This window comes from Cyprinodon tularosa, unplaced genomic scaffold, assembly GCF_016077235.1.
Source record: "Cyprinodon tularosa strain WSP-4 unplaced genomic scaffold, ASM1607723v1 ctg470, whole genome shotgun sequence".
NCBI classification, from domain to species: Eukaryota; Metazoa; Chordata; class Actinopteri; order Cyprinodontiformes; family Cyprinodontidae; genus Cyprinodon; species Cyprinodon tularosa.
In genome coordinates this window covers 365,296-387,712 of record NW_024039197.1, presented here as the reverse complement: position 1 = coordinate 387,712, position 22,417 = coordinate 365,296, and the positions used below count along the sequence as shown (strand labels likewise).

Sequence of the window (22,417 nt, the reverse complement as noted above, 5' to 3'; positions counted from 1 at the left end):
GAGGTTGGTGTGAGGCTTTATTACGGGCACATGTGGAGCAAGCCAACACATACTCCTTGACGTCTCTATGGAGGGTGGGCCACCAGAAGCGTCTTGAGATCAGGGCTATTGTTCTGCTCACTCCTGGATGAGCAGAGAACTTGGCGGCATGCATCCATTGGATGAGACGGGACCTGACGGAAGATGGAACATAGGTTCGGTTAGTGGGACCGTTACCTGGATCGGGTTCAGTGGCCAGGGCGGAGTTGATGAGGTCAGTAATTTCCCAGTTGACCACCCCCACTGTGCAGGAAGCCGGAAGAACAGGTTCAGGCGTCTCGGGATGATCAACAGAATAAAGACGAGAGAGAGAATCGGGTTTGACATTCTTGGATCCGGGTCTGTAGGAGATGATGAGGTTAAACCGAGAGAAGAAAATTGACCACCTGGATTGGCGAGGATTTGCTTGCTTGGTTGACTGGATGTAAGCCAGGTTCTTGTGGTCGGTCCACACAAGAACCGGATGCTCAGCTCCCTCCAGCCAATGTCTCCATTCCTCCAACGCTAGTTTGATGGCCAAAAGCTCTCGGTCTCCCACATCGTAATTCTGCTCTGCTGAAGAAAGTCTACGGGAGAAGAATGCACAAGGGTGGATCTTTTGATCCGAGTCTAGTCTCTGGGATAGGACTGCTCCAACTCCAGAATCCGAAGCATCCACCTCGAGAATAAACTGCTTCGCTGGGTCAGGTTGCATTAGCACTGGTGCTCTGGAAAACAAAGACTTTAATTTATCAAACGCAGCCTGAGCCTCAGGCGTCCACTGAAAGGTGCGCTTGACAGAGGTCAGAGAAGTTAATGGAAGGGCGGTCTGGCTGTAGTTCCTGATGAAACGACGATAAAAGTTTGCAAAACCTAGAAATCTCTGTAGCTGTTTGCTGTTCTCTGGAACTGGCCAGTCTAAAACTGCCTTTATCTTGTCCTCAGATGGTTTTACCTGGCCGCCCTCGAGCACAAACCCCAAAAAGGAGACTGAAGGCTGGTGAAATTCGCACTTCTCGGCTTTCACGAACAGCTTGTTCTCCAGCAGTCTCTGCAAAACAAGGCGGACATGTTTCTTGTGTTCATCAAGGTTTTTGGAGTAAATGAGTATGTCGTCAATGTACACGAAAACAAATACATTGAGAAAGTCTCTGAGAACATCATTTACGAGGGCCTGGAAGCAGGCAGGAGCGTTAGTTAGACCAAAAGGCATTACCAAATATTCAAATTGGCCCAATGGTGTCTTGAAGGCTGTTTTCCATTCATCTCCTTCTCGGATCCTAAGGAGATGATAAGCGTTCCTTAAATCCAGTTTCGAAAACACTGTGGCTCCCTGAACGGGTTCGAATGCAGAGGCGAAGAGAGGGAGTGGGTATTTGTTCTTAATTGTGATCTGGTTCAAACCTCGGTAATCAATACATGGTCTCAGGGAACCATCCTTCTTCCCCACGAAGAAAAACCCGGCGCCCAAAGGAGAGGAAGATGGGCGGATTATTCCTGCAGCTAATGATTCGTTAATATATTTTTCCATGGTTTCTCTTTCAGGCTTGGAAATATTGTACAACCTGCTGCTAGGTAGTGGAGCACCAGGTAAAAGTTCAATGGCGCAATCATATGGTCTGTGTGGAGGTAGGGACGTCGCACTGACCTTACTGAAGACAGGGGCTAGGTCATGGTACTCAGAAGGAACTGAAGAAAGGTCAGGAGAGTCCATCTCCCCCCCACCTCTAGGAGACCCCACCAAGGGGGCAGCTGAACGAAGGCATGTTTCATGGCATGAGATGGACCACGATTCCAGGTGACGTTCAGTCCAATTTATGTGAGGATTATGCTTCTCCAACCATTCGAAACCAAGCACCAGCGGGGAACATGCAGAGGGAAAAACAAAAAATGTTATTGTCTCTCGGTGGTTACCTGACAGAAGTAGCTCGAGGGGCTGAGTTTGATGGGTAACTTGATGGAGTCTCTTTCCGTCAATAGCGGATACACTGAGAGGCTGAGTCAGAGGAATGGTTTCTATTTGGAGTTGTTGGACGAGGTTAGAATCGATTAAGTTCCGTTCACAGCCTGAGTCGATGAATGCAGAAAAAGAGAGGCTTTGGTTAGCACAGAACAACGTGGCAGGAAGTAACAGTCGAGGAGATTTCTTAGTGTTAATTTGGCCCGCCAGACTCCTCAGGTCCTCTGGCGGACCCAGGCTTTTGATTTAGCCGGGCAAGAAGCGATGAAGTGTCCACTCTCACCACAGTAAATGCATAATTTGCTTAGAAAACGCCTTTGCCTTTCCTCTGGGGTGAGCCTAGTGTGTCCCACCTGCATGGGTTCGACATCTCTTTCGCCCGAATGAGAGGCCTGAATGGGCAACGGAAGAGACTGGGACTTAGGTCTCTGAATGGACAAGATGGACAAGAAGAACAAACAGTCACGTTATGTGAGGCAGAAGAAAGTGTCCCCTGCTTCCTTGAACTGTTTCTGGCACGAATTCTATTGTCCAATCTAATGGAGAGACGGATTAGATCTTCGAGGGTAGCTGGTTCGTCGAGGGTTGCAAGCTCATCCTTAATGTGCTCATTTAATGCCATGAAAAAGGCTCCCTTCAGAGCGCTTTGGTTCCATCCGGAAGCTGCAGCTTTAACCCGGAAGTTGATGGAGAATTCAGCCACCGAAGAGTTTCCCTGTTTTAGATTGAATAGAGCTCTAGAATCAATAGTTTGGTCAGTTTCTTGGTTGAATACCTGAGTAAATTCAGAGATGAAAACAGAATAATAGCAGTTTAAGCTATCGTCGGCGGCAAATCTTGCCTGAGCCCATTCCAAGGCTCTTCCTGTTAACTGAGAAAGGATGAAGGTTATTTTCTTGTAATCCGTGGAAAAGCTGCCGGGGGAGTTCTGAAAAATCAAACGACATTGAAATAAAAATCCCTTGCAATCTTTCATGTTACCAGAAAATCTTTCTGGAAGACTAGGACGGAACTCTGATGACGTCACTGCTGGTGACCTCGGAGGTGGAACTGGACCCGGAAATGATTGTGGTACAGCATTAGCGCTGTTCAGATGATTCGCAAAGCTCTGTAACATGTGGTTATGAGTATCAACCAGGCGGTATAACTCACGGAGCGTTTGGGTTTGTCCCTGAATTTGGGCATCCTGCTCCTCCAATCGACGGGTGAGGTGATCTGCTGGGCCTTGAGTTTGGCCGCAGTGTTCTGTCATGATGGGTTCACTAAAAGCGACCCAAGTATGCAGAACACCACTGACGGACACAGGGATGAAAGTTTAACAAGTTTATTTTGCTCAAGCACACAGAATGTACTGGTTCGGGTTCGGGGCCTGGATACTGGTTCACCGGAGTCTGCGTGAGAGACAGTTCAGTTAGCGTTGCCAACAGAGGTTTGATTTCCTGAAGCTTACTGATTGTACCTTGAGGGTTCTTGAGGTTTAGCTTTGGGAGGGTCTCTGTTGGATCTGGAGAGGGGTTCATCAGCAGAGTCCGCTAGCTGCTTCAGCGTCTCACTTCTAGTAATGCACAGACCTTGGCTTTAGGTTTTCCAGCTCTTAGCCCTGAGCTGCTTGGAGGTTCTCTAGGATTCTTCAGGTTTGGCTCAGAGGGTCGGCTCGGCAGGTTAGCTCTTCCTGAGCTTCTCAGAGGAGACGCTGGTTTCCTGGAAGACAGAGACAATAGTTAGAATCCAGGCTGGATTCAAAGTCATAAGTTTCACTGAGGATCTAGGCTTAAGCGCTGACCAACTGGAACAACACTGCGGCGTTGAGGCAAGGTCTGAAGACAGCTTAAGTAGTGGATCCTCTGATGATCTTGATGAACTGCAGCTGTGCAGGAGGCTCCCTCAGAGGATCCACGGCGGACTCTGCTGGAGAAAGGTGGAACTTCTCCAGCTCCCAACACAAACTATTGATGCGCGTTTGTTCCTTCCACCAAATTTTCCATTATGTCACTGTGTGAATGCAAAACAAGGTAGGTTATCAAACCAAGTGTTATTGTTTATATCGTGCATTGCAATATATTGCTATTTTATATTGTGAATTGCATTTAGTTCCTATGCTCCACTTATCTGAAACAAACTTCCAGAAAACTGTAAAAGTGCGGAGAGCCTGAGTTCCTTTAAATCAAGACTAAAAACACATTTGTTTAGGATTGCCTTCGACTGTTCTAGTTAAAAACTTCTACTGAAACCATCACTAGTTCATCTTTTTTATTTTCTTTTGTCCAAGTGCTTTTAATGTTCTTTCTTGTTTCTGCATTTTTTTTATTTTTTATATTTTATTCTACTTGCTTTGATTTTTTTTTTTCCGATATTTTAATCATGTAAAGCACTTTGCATTGTCTTTGTATTTAATTGTGCTATACAAATAAATTTGCGTTGCCTTGCCCTTGCCTTGCCTTAAAAACACAACCCTCGATCTACTTATTAGTGTACAAACAAAATCAAATTTCAAATGTATAAAAGAAAAGCAGAAAACAAATTTAAAATGCATTTGTATTAAAATTATGTTGTAATATATTCTTTAAAAATTTTGCTTACATTCAATTTTGCTTTCCTTTATTCTGATATCTTTTATTGAAATCCATTTTCACAAGGATCCCTGTAATCAATATCGGCATTCTTTGATTTCTCCAGTTCTTTTAATACAATATAAATATGCTTTCTGTTTTTCCACCTGGAGTAATCAGTGGATACTCCATTGCCTTAATGATCGTCAGCAGGAGGTGAGAACACAGGAGTGTGACTCTGACTGGCTGGTCTGCAGTTTGTGGGACACTGCAGGAAACTGTGCTGGCAAAACTCCTGTTCACCCTCTCTACTTGCAGACATCTCCATCACCTCTCCAGGCTTCCATCTTCAGAAGTTCTCAGACAGTTCTGCATTAATTGGCAGGAATCATAGGTGAGGACGCCTTTAGAGAATAGACAGAGAATATAGAACTTAGTAGAATGATGCCAACAGGATTACATTATCATGCAGATACAGAGCAACTGACACTGGTGAATATCCAGGGAATGATGTTGAGATCATCTGGATGTTCACCTTAACAATAAACTGTGCAAAACTGTCAGCACTGGTGCCCTTTACAGGGAAGGGTCTGATTATTAATATAATGTATTTAGTGTGTTTATTACAGTCCTTATTGAACTGTAATAAAAATCGCTTTACTATTTCATCATTTTGCTTCATTCTATGTCTATTCTTCCACTCTGCAGAATCTGTTAGTTCAATTTCTAACGTTATGCTCTCTCTGCTTTTTCTCATAGTAGCTTTGCCTCGTCTGTTCCTGTTTGGCTGTGACACCATCCTGGAGAGAAATATCAGCTGTGCTGCTGCCCTCGACACCTTTGTTTATAGATGTTGGAGATCGGCCTGTTCTTCCATTGTAGCCCTGTTTCTCTGACTGTGACTGACTGGATGTGCTCTCTTCATCCTCTGAGAGTTGGCTCAGAGCTCCTCTGCCTGGCTTTCTTGACGAGGCCGCCTTTCACAGTTGTTTTTTGTATCTATGCTTCTGTCTCCTTGAACCCAAGTCGGCCTCGGCAGATGGCCGCTCACACTGAGCCTGGTTCTGCTGGAGGTTTCTTCCTGTTAAGAGTTTTTCCTCTCCACGGTCGCCACAACAAGCATGCTTAGTGTGAGGGATTGCATTCCAGTCAATGACTGGATGCAATCAACTGGTTTTCCTTAGATAGAAAACTTTGAATCAATTTGACAGTATGATCTGGTGAACTGTAAAGTGCCTTGAGATGACATGTGTTGCTATATAAATAAACTGAATTGAAATTGAATTGCTCAAAAATACATTTATTTATATATATATATATATATATTGTTTTTGCTCATTTAGTATATTGACAATTTGAAGACATTCTGATTTTAAATAAGTGAACAAAAACGGTTAAGTAATCTAAAATTATCCCTAACACCATGCCGAACACAGAAATAAGCTACCAGGAAATCATTGGCTAAATTCAGTCACGTGATCACGTTAACCCGGAAGCACTCTGAATTTTTAACCAGTCACAGCAATTCATTCGTTGATGTACATCGCTCACACCGTCAGGTACCCAATTTATGGTTTTACAATACCAATTTAACACATTTTAGAGACACATTTGACATTGTATATGACGGAGGGTTTAATTTCTTAACTAGTAGAATTATTTGGAAAGTTTTAGATATCCTCGTATTTACGTCTTCACTTTTAACGAGTTTATGATAAGTCCTGTTCACCGGTATCCTCCCAGGAGTGACACTTGGTGCTAATCTAGGAGCTAACTAGAGTTTCAGTTAGCATTTCCGTTTTTATTTTCTAACAAATTACTGTTTTATCTAGTTAGTTGTGTCGAGGGCCCTCCGACGGGGCAGGTTATTCTCACTCGCGGCTCGTGACAGCCAGCTAGCCCCGTAGCTAACCTGCAGCTGGGCGTTGATTTCAAAACAGAACAGCAAATAATACCACAGATGTTCAATTGTGTCTTTTTGCTTGCTGTTCAGAAGGAAGAGTCGTGATTTTTAGAAGATACCGAAACACCCCCTTCCCCTCACAGCATGGCTGCAGAACTGATGGTGATTGACGACTCTCTGTACAGGCAAGTGTCGGGCTGTTATCTCTCATTAATTAACCCGACAGCACAGATAAACATGGCGGGGCGTTCAGGTCAGGAAATGACGGCGCCCTTCCCCTCGCAGCAGTCCCTAATCCTCACACTTTCTCCTCCTTCTTCTTCTCCACTCAGCCGCCAGCGTTATGTACTTGGAGACAGTGCTATGCACCAGATGGCCCAGTCCTCAGTCTTCCTCAGTGGAATGGGAGCACTGGGAGTGGAGATAGGTTGGTTGGAAATTTCTTTTTTAATTGTAATGTGATTTAAAAGAAACGTTACTAACTACCTTTGCTCTATTTGTATTTTTCTCAGCAAAGAATATAACCCTGGCTGGTGTAAAGGTAGGAGTTTTCTTGATGTTTTAAGCACCCTGTTGGATTTTTAACTTTCTAGAGTCTCAAATTTCTATTCCTGTTTTGTTTTCTGTTCAGTCCCTTACGCTTCATGACACAAAAAAGTGCGAGACCTGGGATCTGGGCTGCAACTTCTTTATCCGCAGCGAGGATGTGTTGAGTCATAGAACCAGGTAATGTGGAGGATGTTGAGGGCAGCTCTTAAAATGTTATTGTGGACTTTTAAATTGGCAGAGGAACTGTACATTTTTGGTTTGTGAATGTAATAAAGAACTTCAGTTTAATTGAAAGCATAGTCTTTGTTTAAGTTTAGTTGATTGCTGGATAGTTGGTCATTTTTAAATCAGAAATGGTTTCCTGACAAGTTGCCTTTTGTATCTCTGCTTCTGTCTGCTTGAACTTCAGTCGGTCTCGGCAGATGGCCTGTTAAAAGGGAGTTTTTTCCTCTCCACTGTCACTACAAGCATGCTGATTGAGAGGGATTGCCTTTGAGTCAATGAGTCGATCAATCAACTGGTTTTCCTTAGATAGGAAACTTTGAGGAATCTGACTGGATGATCTGGTGAACTGTAAAGTGCCTTGAAATGACATGGGTTGTGTAATTGGTGCTATATAAATAAACGGAATTGAATTGAAATGGGCCAGCTTTAGTGCACAGTCCATCCATTTTCAGTTGGGTTTAATTTTGAGCAAGATTAGTAGTGTTAAGGCTGATTAAGACTCAGAAATTAGGTCGTCTGTGTGTGTCGCAGTGAGTGCAAATGCACTTCCGCCCCTTCCGCAGAGACTCTGGTGCCCCTCTCTCAAATTGTAGATGACCGCAAACAGTGCCACAGACAGCAGGCATCTGATTTGTCAAATCTACATCCACTCTACACTATCTATATTTCCTGTGTGGTACCTTTCCGGCTTCTTTTGTTTGTATGACCGCCGTTGTTGAAAACAACTCGTGAAGTTGGCTCAGCTAGAAGAGTGAGGTGTGTGAGAATGCTGGGACCCTTTTTCCACCTGGATCCCCGATCTTATTCGCCCTCATGTCCCTGCGTTGTCGCACAAACTTGCCCCCACTTCCTCACTGCAACACACTGCTGCGGGGAGTATAACCATCCCTTTAGCCTACTGAGTTGTGTATTGGATCATTGTCTTGTAGTTACATTTAGCTGTGTTTATATTTGAACAATCTAGCTGCGGATTGGAGGAAAAAGTTAAATGATTTTGAGGTACCCCACTATTGTTCCAGATGCTTTGTTTATTACACATCTGGAAGAAACTGAGCTATGGTATTTATTATGTTTTGGTTGGACCCTGCTGTTTCAGCAGCTGTAGTTTAGGATAAGTTTGACCCTTAGATTTTTCATGTCTTATTTTAAGCATCCTTGCTCATTTATTTTAAGGTAAGTTTGTCACTTTGGTTAGAATTGGTGAAACTTGAACTTGATTTGGTGCTTAAGCAAGAAAATTACCCTAAAGACATAGCATGCTGGTTTTTGAATGGAAGAAGGCAAGCTAAGGTCAAGCTTCGGTGAGCTCCAGCTGTAACCATGTTTCAAATGTATGGAGGATGATTAAAGTTCAAGTTAGCTCAGCCGTTCCTTGTCGTTTAATGTCGGATGTCAAAGGCTTGTTAAAAGGCTATGTTGTGCTGTTTCAGGGACTAGCTATGGGACATGTATCCGAATATGTGAAGAAATGCCTGTATGTGTTTCAGCCGGTACTTTGGTCATGTGGGAATTAGGGCTGAAATGATTCATTGTGATTGACCGATTATTGAAATAATCTTTTCATCGTTAACTAGAATATAGAGACTAAAACATGCCTTAAGCTGACAGAGTGACCCACTTAGAGCAGTAATTATACAAAAATTGTACTAAATATATATGTATAAGTATTTTTCATTTAGGTAAAAAAAACAAAAAACATTTTCGTCTGTCAGTATGCTCTATCCAGAACTCCACAAGTGGAAAAGTTAGTTTTTTACCTGGTTTAATTCTGTAAAAAAATTTATTTAAGGAACCTTTTGCTATCTGACTATTAATTGATTAATAATAAAAATAACATATTAATCGATTAGCAAAATAATCATTAGTTGCAGTCCCAGTTGGAATCAATAAACAATAAATATGTCCATCTAGGGTTTTCTTTTTTTTTATACCACCGTGGAAAAGGAAAGTTACTCAAACACATGATTTAAAGCCAGAAATGTGCACGTCCATGGTGACAGTTATACACATATACATATAATCCCTGACTGGAAATGTGTTTTGTTTAGATTAAATAAAGCCATAGAAAAACAGGCAACAGAAACTGAAATAAGTTGTACCTATTAAAGTTTTACTTTGATTGAGAATAAATCCACTTTTTTTTAACAAGTTGTATCCTGTTTTCGATGTTAGATTTTACTCTTGTTAAAAAAACCTGATGCTTCTGTTTCAGGGTGGAGGCAGTCTGCCCTCGGGTTGCTGATTTAAACCCATATGTCCAAGTTGACATGACCTCCTTGCCTGTGGATGACAACAGTGATCTAAGTTTTCTCAGAAAATATCAAGTAAGTTGGTGCTTTTAAAAACAAAAAAAAGAGTCATATCTTTGAGGGAGTTGCTTTCAGTCTAGGTAAATGGCTGTCAAACACTCCAGCCTCCGGATTTGTATTTTGTACTGATTTGTTTGTGTAGTCATGTGAACTCTCAGTCCTGGGGATTAATAATCCAGCTGCAGTAGTGCTTGTTCCCTGGTTAAATTCAAAGTAATTACTGTTAATCAATGGAGGATGGAAAAACAAATGACAATATATAGTTTATAAGGTAACAAGCTTTAGCAAGGAACTATCAGATCAGGTTAAAAATGCTGAAACAATATCCTAATGTTTAGGATTCCAACAGAAGGCTTTAATGAAGTAAGCTACTAATAATGTCAGTATCATCAAAGTTTTTTTTTATTCCAGATTTGACTCAAATCAAGATTGCTTGCATTGACTGTTGCTGATTTATTATTCCTTCGCTGTCATTCTTTCCACTCCAGTGTGTAATTTTGACAGAGGCCAGTTTGAGCCTTCAAAAGAAAGTGGATGCCTTCTGCCACTCCCAGCAGCCCCCCATTAGAGTAAGGCTCTAACCCAACCTTAATGACTCAACCTCCAAAGGCTGCATTTGAAACCAAACCCTGTTACCTCTCTGTTGTCCCCAGTTTATCTGCGGTGATGTGTACGGCATCTGTGCACGCCTGTTTTGTGATTTTGGGGAAGAGTTTGAGGTGTCCGATCCCACAGGAGAGGAGCCCAAAGAAATTTTTATCCAAAGTATCACTCAGGTAGAGTTTTTGCTCTTCTATTTGGTGCATCCAGCTCTTCTTAAACTTGATCCCCTTAAAACCAAACATGATCCTATTCTAATTCAGGATAATCCTGGGATTGTAACCTGCATGGACAACCGCCCCCATGGCTTACAGACGGGTCAGAGTGTTATTTTCAGGGAGGTCCAGGGGATGGTGGAGCTAAATGGGACTGTGCGACAGGTCACAGGTATCGTCTCTCCTGTACTGCATTAAAAATATATCTACTGTTTAAATAAATTACCAGTAAACTAAGTTATGTTTTTTTTTCTTCTTTATTTTGCATGTGGTTCCTTTGGTATGATTGTGTCGTTTTAGTCCTTTCTCCTCACAGCTTCGAGATAGGAGATACATCACAACTACAATCATACGCACATGGTGGTTTCTTTGTAATGGTGAAAACCCCCAAGACGTATTCTTTTGTAAGTAAATTCGTTTGTCTCTGCAGATGTTTCGTTTTGAGAAAATGGAAATAAATCTTGATAAAATAAATCATGTACTGCTTGGCTTTGAATTGTAATGTGATATGTCTTCTAGGATACGTTAGAAAAACAGCTGTGTGATCCTCAGGTCTTGATTCCAGACTTCAGTAAACCAGAGGTAAGAATGGGAGGCCCACTTCTCCAAGTTGTGACTCTTTATTTAATTGGATTTAGAGATACACAGTATTTAGAATGTACAATATTGAAATCAGTGTGGAATTAGGGCTTTTGGTAATTAGGAGCCTGGAATTGGTCAATAATTGATCTACTCACTAGACGTTTCCAAACATTTAAGCAGAAAAAAATATATAGCAAAGTAGTAAATAGGGTTTATCTATGTCTTAGGCTTGAGTAAGTATGACAAATTAAATCAGTTGGATAGATGTTTGGATTTTACGGCTTTATTTGCTATTTTATTCCCTAAAGAGTCACCTTGTCTGTATTGATCCTCCGTCTGTCCAGTGTTCCTAGCCTGTCAATTCTGTCCATGATTTCTCGGTCCATGCATTAAGTTTTGTTTTGCTTTAAATTAATCGTTAACTGTTTAATTTTATTATTTAAAACTGAAAACAATGATTTCCTGAGAACTTTGATATTAATAATAATATGGAAATGTAAGACGCCTGTAAATGAAAGTGTAAATCAGGATAGAGCTTCCTTATGGAGAAAAGAAAAGTAATGCTGATAAAAACACAAGGGTTGTGCTTTTACGGTCAGTAGCCAATTCATTTCATTGGAATAGATGGAAGAAAAAGAATGTCCTTTTCCTCATTTATTTTAATACACAACTTTAAAAACCTTACATCAGACAATCATCCTTTTATCCACCTGCTAAACAAGCTAATTCTAATGTCTTTATTCTGGTTTAGTGCTCAGGTTTTCTCTTATTCTTCTTTGATCCACCCTTCAGGCTCCTCTACAGATCCACGCTGCCATGCTGGCCCTGTATGACTTCCAGGTCAAGCACTCTAGACTTCCCAACATTGGGTAAACAGACTTTCTCTGGCCTTTTTTTTTCTTTCTACATTCACTGCAATTTCTGACTTTAGCATACTCTATCTTCAGGCTTATGATAAAAATAAAAAGATATTTAAAACTGCAGGAAAGAGGCATTTAAACGGTTCTGCTATCATTGCCAGGTGCTCACAGGATGCTGAGGTTTTACTTAAGCTGACCGAGGAAGTCAATACAACAATGTTGAACAAAGTGAGCTTTTTCTCCTTTTTTCCTTCTTACTTTGGGATCAACAATCATACACAGTTATTTATTCTTAGCTCGGTCTCCTTCTTGTCAGGTTCCTGTGAACGCTGAGGTGGTTCGCTGTCTGTCTCGGACAGCCAGGGGAACTCTGCCTCCGTTGGCTGCCGCTGTGGGGGGAATAGCAAGTCAGGAAGTTCTCAAGGCCATTACTGGGAAATTTGCACCCCTGCAGCAATGGGTAGGAGTAAAGTTGTAACATGTAAAGGATCACCCTATTTTGTGCTCCATTTTACTCTGTTAATTCAACCTCCTCCTCTCTAATTGTTCAGTTTTATCTGGACACCATCGAGCTGGTCAGGCCTCTTCAGTCTCTTGCTGTTGAGGAGTTTTCCCCTCAGGGTGACCGATATGATGCATTACGAGCCTGCATCGGTGAATCATTGTGTCTGGATCTGCACAAGCTCAGGGTCTTTATGGTAGGAGTTTGGCTTTATCAGGAGGGTATATGCATTCAATAAAGGATGTTAAAGCCAAAGAAAGCTGAATTTGTTTCACTTCTTAGGTTGGCTGTGGTGCCATCGGCTGTGAAATGCTCAAAAACTTTGCTCTTCTTGGTGTGGGATTGGCCAAGAGCTCTGGAGAGGTGGGCATCTTCCCCGCTCTTCTCTCCTAATTTACCATTGTGTCCATCTCCTTATGTCATCAAGCTTAACTGAATGTTTTGCCCGTGTTACATCTAAGGTTTGCGTCACAGACCCAGACCTCATAGAAAAGTCTAACCTCAACAGACAGTTTCTCTTCAGACCCCACCACATACAGGTGAGTTATGTTTCAGTTAAAGCCGTCAGATGAACTACAATTAGCAGGTTAGCAGGTCAGTTATGTTGTCTTTTCTGTCTTAGAAGCCAAAAAGTACCACAGCAGCAGGCGCCACTCTTGACATCAACCCAGAGCTGCAGGTGGATGCTCACCTGAACAAGGTTTGTCCAGCCTCTGAGAACATCTACAGTGACTCTTTCTACTCCTCCATGAACGTGGTGGTTACCGCGCTGGACAATGTGGAGGCAAGGAGATACGTGGACAGGTGGGTCTCTCAAAGGGTCTTCATCCAAAATGATGTGCATATCGATAGCTGCTATTTTGCATAACTATTTGGGGAAATGTTAGCTTGCTATTAGAGATGCCTAGCAATGTGGCTGATTTAGGAGAGGGGAAGGTTTTAGCTGATTTTGAGGTCTCCTTAAGAGTGTTTACAAACTTAGAAAGAAAAGTTATGTTTCTATATCTACTGCCCTAAAGATGAAACTTTTTTTTAATATAAAATGCTAGAAAAAGGAAGCAATGTCTCTTTCCTGGAAAACTTTGAAAACAGGGAAATCCTGGAAGTTTTGTAATCCAGTGTGTTTCACAACGTACGCAGTTAAGTGGGGAAGCTTTGCAGGAAAGTTTGCTTCGTGTTGCCTGCTGGGTAGCTGGCTTTGGGTATGTTTGATTTCAGACGCTGCATCCTTCAAAGACCAGTTCTTGCCGGACTGAGTCCTTCGAGGTCTTTGAAAATAAGAAGACCGGAGGAGTTTTAGCTGTTGATTCAAACAGGTCCAACCTTCTCTGGCTTTCACCAACCGTACACTATCCGTGACAATTGACACACAAAGCAGGCAAAAAGTGGATGCCGAACTTCTTCCTGATGTTCTATGTGCTAATAACATTGTTCAGCTTCAGCAGCAGTGCCGTCGTCACTAATATCAGATTTAGTCTCCACACTGCAGGGAATTGGAATCTGAGCTTAAATGTCAGCCAAACCCATTTACACAGACACAGATAAAACCTTTCAATAAACTAAACATCAGCCGCCACATATCTGACTCAATAACCATTAAAAAAACTTTTTATTAATTTCAGACGCAGCTATTCACATTCTTGTATTATATTAAACTGCACTTACAACATGAACCACTGTTTAGCACCAAGTACCTTTTTCCTCTGAGAACAGAGCAGCCGGCCTCCTTTGACTTGCAATATATCATACACAATCATACACAAAACTCGTCCTTCAAAACGGGAAAAAGAAGGCTGCATTGGTCAGCCGCATCACGAGGAGTCTTTCAATCCGAACAGGCCTCAGCGCCACGCTATGACGTAATCGGCCTACGAATCTGGCCTTCAAAGGGACAGCCTCTGAATTCGAACTCAGCATTTGAGTCACCTTCACTCTAGAACAAATGAGGACTACTGTATTTTCGCGACTATAAGGCGCATATAAATGTCTTTTTTTTTTTTTCCTCAAAATGTGCGGCGCGCCCTATAGTGCGGTGCGCCCTATGTGTGTTGTTACTGCGGACGTTGTTGAGACCACCATGAGAACGTTAAAGGGGGGAGTGTGGGCGTGGATTGGCAAATGGACAGAAACTGCCGCCTATGGTGATTTTTAAGAGAAAGACTTTGCCTAAAGATACTTTTCCAGCTGGAGTCGTTATTAAGGCAAATGAAAAGGGCTGGATGGATGAGGAGATGAAGAAAGCGTGGCTGAGGGAGTTGTATGTAAGGAGACCAGGTGGTTTTTTCCACGCATCACCGTCACTGTTAATCTGTGACTCCATGCGTGCCCATCTCACAGCTGATGTGAAAAACATGGTGAAACAAATGAACGCTGTGCTCGCCGTTATCCCGGGGTCTGACAAAGGAACTTCAACCGCTCGACATCGGTGTGAACCGGCCGTTCAAAGTAAGGCTGCGAGCGGCGTGGGAGCGATGGATGACAGACGGAGACCACAGTTTCACGAAAAGTGGAAGGCAGCGCCGGGCAAGTTACGCCACCGTTTGCGGATGGATTGTTGATGCTTGGACTAACGTGTCTGCTGGCACTGTTGTTCGAGCTTTCGCAAAAGCCGGCATAATTTCCAAGGAGCCACACGGCACGGAAAGTGACTCTGACAGCGAAGAAGGGGAAACTGGCATGTCTGATTTAGTGCAGCTGTTTAATTCAGAAACAGAGGATGATGACTTTGATGGGTTTGATTAATACTTTGTAATAAATACTTGAATAAAGCACAAACATACTCAGTTTTGCTCCCGCTCTATTTTTAAATACGCAGTAGAGGTAATTAAACGTAGTAGAGGACATGTACCTGTATATAATACCTGCGCCCTATAATCCGATGCGCCTTACAGGTGCTGGTCGTAAAATTAGAATATCATGAAAAAGTAGATTGATTTCAGTAATTCCATTTAAAAAGTGAAACTTGTATATTATATTCATACATTACATACAAACTCATATATTCCAGATGTTTATTTTGTTTAATTTTGATGATTACAAATGACAACAAATGAAAATCTCAAATTCATCATATCAGAAAATTAGAATATTGTGAAAAGGTTCAAAATTGATGGCCCCTGGTGCCACACTCTAATCAGCTAATTAACTCAAACCACCTGCAAAAGCCTTTAAATGGTCTTTCAGTCTAGTTCTATAGGCTACACAATCATGGGGAAGACTGCTGACTTGACAGTTGTCCAAAAGACGACCATCGACACCTTGCACAAGGAGGGCAAGACACAAAAGGTCATCGCTAAAGAGGCTGGCTGTTCACAGAGCTCAGTGTCCAAGCACATTAATAGAGAGGCGAAGGGAAGGAAAAGATGTGGTCGAAAAAAGTGTACAAGCAAGAGAGATAACCGCACCCTGGAGAGGATTGTGAAACAAAACCCCTTCAAAAATGTGGGGGAGATTCACAAAGAGTGGACTGCAGCTGGAGTGAGTGCTTCAAGAACCACCACACACAGACGTATGAAAGACATGGGTTTCTGCTGTCGCATTCCTTGTGTCAAGCCACTCTTGAACCACAGACAGCGTCAGAAGCGTCTTGCCTGGGCTAAAGAGAAACAGGACTGGACTGCTGGTGAGTGGTCCAAAGTCATGTTCTCTGATGAAAGTAAATTTTGCATTTCCTTTGGAAATCAAGGTCCCAGAGTCTGGAGGAAAAGAAGAGAGGCACTTCATCCACGTTGCTTGAAGTCCAGTGTAAAGTTTCCACAGTCAGTGATGGTTTGGGGTGCCATGTCATCTGCTGGTGTTGGTCCATTGTGTTTTCTGAGGTCCAGGGTCAACGCAGCCACATACCAGGAAGTTTTAGAGCACTTCATGCTTCCTGCAGCTGACCAACTTTTTGGAGATGCAGATTTCATTTTCCAACAGGACTTGGCACCTGCACACAGTGCCAAAGCTACCAGTACCTGGTTGAAGGACCATGGTATCCCTGTTCTTAATTGGCCAGCAAACTCTCCTGACCTTAACCCCATAGAAAATCTATGGGGTATTGTGAAGAAGAAGATGCAATACACCAGACCCAACAATTCAGAAGAGCTAAAAGCCACTATTAGAGCAACCTGGGCTATCATAACACCTGAGCAGTGCCACAGACTGATCGACTCCATGCCACGCCGCATTGCTGCAGTAATACAGGCCAAAGGAGGCCCAACTAAATACTGAGTGCTGTACATGCTCATACTTTTCATGTTCATACTTTTCAGTTGGCCAACATTTCTATAAATCCTTTGTTTTTATTGGTCTTCAGTAATATTCTAATTTTCTGATATGATGAATTTGAGATTTTCATTTGTTGTCATTTGTAATCATCAAAATTAAACAAAATAAACATCTGAAATATATGAGTTTGTATGTAATGTATGAATATAATATACAAGTTTCACTTTTTAAATGGAATTACTGAAATCAATCTACTTTTTCATGATATTCTAATTTTATGACCAGCACCTGTATGTGTGTGTTAAATACAGTAATGGCACACATAACTGAGACTGCGTCTTTTAGTACCTTGCGCCTTATGGTCGTGAAAATACGGTAGTAGGAAAAAGGATCATTTTCAATCTTCAGAGGTGTCTCTACTCATGAGAGAGGAGAGCCACTGTCTCTTCAGTTGGTTTAGGTTGCTTCTTTCTATCTAGAGTTTATCCCAGCTTCTTGATGTTCCTCAGTTTAAATGTTCGATTGTTTGTTATTTGTTCTTACTGTTGCAGTGGGGGAAAAAAGTATTCAACTATTTACTCCAGTTAAATAAACTGAGATCGATGGATTTCACTCAGTCTGCACTCTATTTTCATCTTTGCTAAGAGAGAACAGTTCATCATACGGCCCTTATTGCTTGGTAATCAGCCCTGCTCTGCCTGGGCAGCATTCGTTCCCACTTACTTACAACAATGGAAAGTTGTCATATTCAAAACAAATTATAGACACTTTGGTTGAACAGTAACATGTTATGAAAACCTTGAGAAAGAATCTCGTTTCTTATGGGAAGAAGGCATGTCTTGTCTATAAACACCCTCACGCAGGGGAATTTTGTGGCCTTGTGGGTGAAACGGGCTGAGTGAAAACTTTTATAGTGAGTAAATAGCATAAATTGATATATGAAGTAAGAGAAACTAAACTTTCCTGACCGTACTGTATTTTTAGCCGCTGTGTTTCCAATCAAAGACCTCTCTTGGACTCGGGCACCATGGGAACTAAAGGACACACTGAGATTATCGTCCCAAACCTAACAGAGTCGTACAATAGCCATGTGAGTCTTACTTTCTGGACTGTTTTTCTGTGTGTTCTTCCCATCCTGAGCTCTGTGTCGTTTATCCCCCCCCCCAGAGGGACCCCCCTGAGGAGGAGATCCCATTCTGCACTCTCAAGTCTTTCCCTTCGGTTATAGAGCACACCATCCAGTGGGCCAGAGATAAGGTCTCGCTGCAGTCGATTTGAGAATTATGTCCCTATATGGAGTATTTTCTAATGCTTTTCTTTTTGCTTTGGTTATCTAGTTTGAAAGCTCCTTTTTCCATAAGCCTTCCATCTACAACTCATTCTGGCAGACCCACCCTTCAGTCGACGTCGTGCTGCAGGTAAGATTTGTTACTCTTTTTTCGTTTATTTCCCCTCTTGCTCATTTGGCATCTCTGTGATAATGTCTGCTCTGTCTGTAGAGGATGCAAGCAGGGGAAAGTCTGGAGGGATCCTTTCAGGTCATTAAGCTGCTGAGCAAACGGCCGAGTCAGTGGAAGCAGTGCATCACCATCGCCCGTCTGAAGTTTGAAAAGTATTTCAAAAGAAAGGTATCTGGTCTCAACCTTCAGATGCATAAGAATAAGGCTAAAAAGATTAAATGTGGAAATATTTACATCACATCTGTTCTGCTCACTATTTAGGCCCTGCAGCTGTTGCACTCATTCCCTCTGGAAACCAGGTTAAAAGATGGGAGTGAGTTTATTTGTTACTTTGTGTCTAATTTATGAGATCATTATAATTATCCACAAAGTAACACGTCTCAAACTTTGTGTTTTTTAAAGGTTTATTTTGGCAGTCCCCGAAAAGACCCCCAGCACCAATTGATTTTGACTTGAAAGACCCATTGTGGGTAGAATTTTGTATTTTATAGTCTAATTCCTGTCTTCCAATTCTAACCCTTTTGTTATTGTTTTTTTAAATCAGGCACTTCACTTTCATTGTCAGCACAGCACGGCTCTATGCAGAGGTTTATAATATTGCCTTCTCAGAAAAAGTAGGTCATACACACAGCTGAGCTGATATTGTCTATTAAATATTGAATCACTGACTGGCTGGATGTTTTTTTTCATCAGGATCTTTCTGAAGACGCTGTGGCCAGGATTCTTTCTGATGTCAAGATTCCTGAATACAGACCCTCAGAAAAAGTAGGTTCCGCTGCTCATTTGCCTGTCTGTATTTATTTATTTTTGTCACTTTGAGAAAAAATAATGCTGGTTTTATTTTGATCTGCTGGTTCTAGTGTATAGAGACGGATGAGACGGCAAGGAAGCCAGACGCCATTAAGATGCCTCTGAGCAGCGAAGAGGAGAGGGAAGCCATCGCACAACTTGAGCAGGCAATCGTTGATAACAAGGTCACACCAGGTAGCGCAGACATCCTGAAGTGAACTCATGTACAATTCAAAAGCCGGCTTTCTCAAATTATATTTGAAGCGATCAGTCTTTATAATGGGGCTTTTTGATGTGCAGAGGGTTTACAGATGAGGCCCCTTCAGTTTGAAAAAGACGACGACCGCAACGGTCACATTGATTTTGTCACGTCAGCGTCGTCCATCCGAGCCAGGATGTACTCCATCGAGCCAGCGGACAGGCTGAAGACCAAACGCATCGCTGGGAAGATCATCCCCGCTATCGCTACGGCAACGGCTGCTGTGGCCGGACTGGTAAGAACAGCGATCTAACACATTATGTTGGGAGATTTTTATGTTTTTAACATGAAACCAGATTACATTGTTGTTTTGCTGATGAAGATTCTCAGTCATCCAGGTCATAGTTTTGTCACCTCTCCAGTGGCGAAACGTCTTCAAATCTTGGAAACCAAGTCCAGTGGATTTTTTTTTACTTTTACGGAATGAATACATTGTTGTTTTGTTTTTATTAATTTAATATAATGCCTGATGCTATTTTCAGACCGCAATCGCTGGAAGCAGCAAAAAAAAGCTTCTGCTGCTTCATCTTTTATGCTTTTCCACATTAAGGTCAGATGCACGTCAACAGCAGTTTGATGCTACGGAAGTGTGTACAGATGCAGCTGATGCTTCTGCTGCTCCTGTGTTCAATGGCAGAGAGCGGCTTTGCTATATTTGCTGTTATAAGTGGGTAAAAAGTAGTTTTAAGTGAGAAAGTCCACCTCAAATCTTTGTCTGTCCTGTCAGTTAATCAAGATATGCCATAAAATATTATTTCGCTGTTGGAGCCTAATAGACCGGCGGTGCGCTGTCATTTGGAATCACGTTCAACAGCAGCCTCTGGCCCGGTCGCCTCTTCGGGGGTTTCCGCTACTGTTCCCGGCAGCTGGAAGGCGTTTCTCATCTATGTAATTCAAACTGCAGGCACCTAAATAATAAAATCCAACATATTTTTCTGGCAGGTTTTGAAATTTTAAAGCCGTAGGGAAACAGCTGTTCCAAACGTCGCCTTTCTAAATTTTCCCGAGTGGTGCACGGTTTTACACGAGTGAATAAAGTGAATGTGATTGGTCGTTAAACAAGGGGGCGGGATTGTTGTGGTGGAACTTTAATCAAAGTTCAAGGTTTTAAAATTAAAATGTGCTAAAAGTAAAGAGTATCAAGTTTTAGATGTAATCATCGTTTTGGGAGATTCTCTACCAGCTTTGTGCTTCCAGTCTAGGGAGGGTCGAACTGATTTCCAGAAAGGGCCATGTGGCTGCTGGTTTTATGTCCAACCAAGCAGCAGCACAACAGACTGCATTCATCACATTGAGTTAGTCCAGTCTCCAGTAATTCATTCTCCCGTTCTTGGCCTCTTGATAAATAAACGTCTCTCTATATCTAAAGTATTCCCTTTGATCTGTGTTGAATGCTAACATTTGGAGTACTGCTTTTAATTATTTAGGTGGCGCTGGAGTTGATCAAGGTGGTCGGTGGCTATGAATTTGAATCGTTCAAAAACTGCTTCTTCAACATGGCCATTCCAGTAGTGGTGCTCACTGAGCCCGCCCCGGTTAAAAGGACGCCCATCAGGTAGAAGCACCAGCATACTTCCACCTTAAGTTAATCATAACAAATGTTTGACCTTTTAATATGTCTCACTACAAGAGTTTTTTTTTTATTTTTTGAAGGCATTAATGTAGCATCTTTTCCAGGAACAATATCTACTTTTCCATTTGGGACTGTTGGACTATCTTCGGTCACGAGGACTTCACTCTGTCTGACTTCATGAATGCAGTGAGGGTGAGACTTTCATTTCTACGATGATTTTTATTTTCTATTCATCAACGGGTTTATAAAAAGAAAAACAGGGTGATGGGTTAGAATCACAGATCAGATATGAGTATTATGAGATTATCATTGTTTAGGCATTAAATAATCTGTTTAAAAGAACTGTATTTGGTTTATTGAAATCCAAAAGCGCGCCACAAAACAAGCTGTTGGGTGAAGCATTTATAAATTAAAAATAGAATTAGTTTTCATGCATTTAATGAACCAGCTGATCACTTCTCAAGTGCAAAGAGTCCAACTGTAAATAATGCAATGACTGAATATTGTCCCTATAGTTATATTTGCTGATTTAATATGTTTGTGCAGGAAAAGTACGGGATCGAACCGAGCATGGTTGTCCACGGCGTAAAGATGCTCTATGTGCCTGTGATGCCAGGACATTCTAAAAGACTGAAATTGACGTAAGATCTTCCATCCAAAAACATTTTTATTCTCCGGTCTCCATTTTATTAACGGATGCATTTAACCTGCATTTCCCACAGGATGCAAAAGCTTATCAAGCCATCAGCAGCCCGGCACTATGTGGACCTCACCGTGTCATTTGCTCCAGAGTCGGATGGAGACGAGGACCTCCCAGGTCCTCCTGTCAGATACTACTTCAGCCCGGACAGCAAGGCGCCCTGACAGCTCCAGAGATGTCGCCCTCAAAAACCTACTGTGTCCTTATCTCTCTTAATTAAAGCACTCTGTTGTACTCCACTCCCCCCATCAGGAACAGGAGCCTTTAGGGACAAGAGTTCTCCCTGCAAGCTTCTTTAATTTGAATGCGACAAAGCTCCCATCCCCGGCACCCCCCCTCATCTCAGAGCTTCATGGAGGAAGAAAAGCAGACATGCTTCAAATGGCCAGAGGACGTCAAAGCTGCTTAAGTAGCACTCAATACTGTACCTCTCTGTACATATATTCCGGTTTTTACTCAAACGCACAGCTCTGCCTGTGCTGATGCCTTAAATCTTTTTGTTTTGACCAATTTCTTGATCTGCCTGGATCTAGAAATGAGCAAAGGTTTGGTTATAGGCAGAGTAAATACTTACCTTTTGCGATTTGAGTCAACACATCATCCCGTTCTTTATAAATCATCTTTCAGTCTTTTTTTTTTGTTCATAGGAAGAGATCATGCTGCTCCATAGTTAAAAGGGTCCAATACAAAATGACCAAAGATGCTGATTATAGGTTTCCATCTAGACGATTGTTCCTTTTCTGGTATTGTTGCTTCATAAAAGCAGATATCACAGCAAAGTTTAAGAACAATAAAAATCCTCTTCACCTTGATGTGCTTTGTCATTGAAATGCCACAAAAGTATTTAACCTAACTGATGTTAGGAGCTGGTTCCACCTAAATGTAGCTCCTAGTTTTTTTGCTATTGACTACATTGACAAAGTCCTAATAGTGAATATCAGATGCTGTCATGCTCTTTATCAAACATAGAAACACTCCCATGCTTTTAATGAAAAATTCAGCCTAAAAATACATTTTCATCCATTTTTTAAAGTTTTCTTTAATGAGCGAATGTCTTTCAGACTTGTAAATGTCTGAAAAAAAATCTGTTTTTTGTTTATAAACAAAAAAGATGTATGTTCTTGTGGGAGCCGGCTCAGACTATGGTCCAATAAA

At 41.8% G+C, this 22,417-nt stretch overlaps 1 protein-coding gene across 1 annotated transcript; it reads left to right on the top strand.

Moving 5' to 3' along the window:
- The first annotated feature begins 6,015 nt into the window (after positions 1-6,015).
- On the top strand, positions 6,016-21,942 carry uba6 (ubiquitin like modifier activating enzyme 6). Its single transcript, XM_038301639.1, has 32 exons — positions 6,016-6,086; positions 6,521-6,615; positions 6,763-6,857; positions 6,943-6,971; positions 7,062-7,156; positions 9,417-9,528; positions 10,002-10,082; positions 10,167-10,289; positions 10,377-10,500; positions 10,629-10,732; positions 10,848-10,910; positions 11,703-11,779; positions 11,932-11,998; positions 12,087-12,230; positions 12,322-12,468; positions 12,555-12,635; positions 12,734-12,811; positions 12,895-13,076; positions 17,466-17,571; positions 17,649-17,738; positions 17,819-17,899; positions 17,981-18,109; positions 18,203-18,254; positions 18,344-18,407; positions 18,486-18,555; positions 18,635-18,706; positions 18,802-18,925; positions 19,031-19,224; positions 20,417-20,544; positions 20,667-20,754; positions 21,109-21,203; positions 21,285-21,942. The coding sequence occupies exons 2-32, from the start codon at positions 6,575-6,577 to the stop codon at positions 21,424-21,426; spliced, it is 3,078 nt and encodes a 1,025-aa protein (XP_038157567.1). The 5' UTR covers positions 6,016-6,086; positions 6,521-6,574; the 3' UTR covers positions 21,427-21,942.
- The last annotated feature ends 475 nt before the right edge of the window (positions 21,943-22,417 follow it).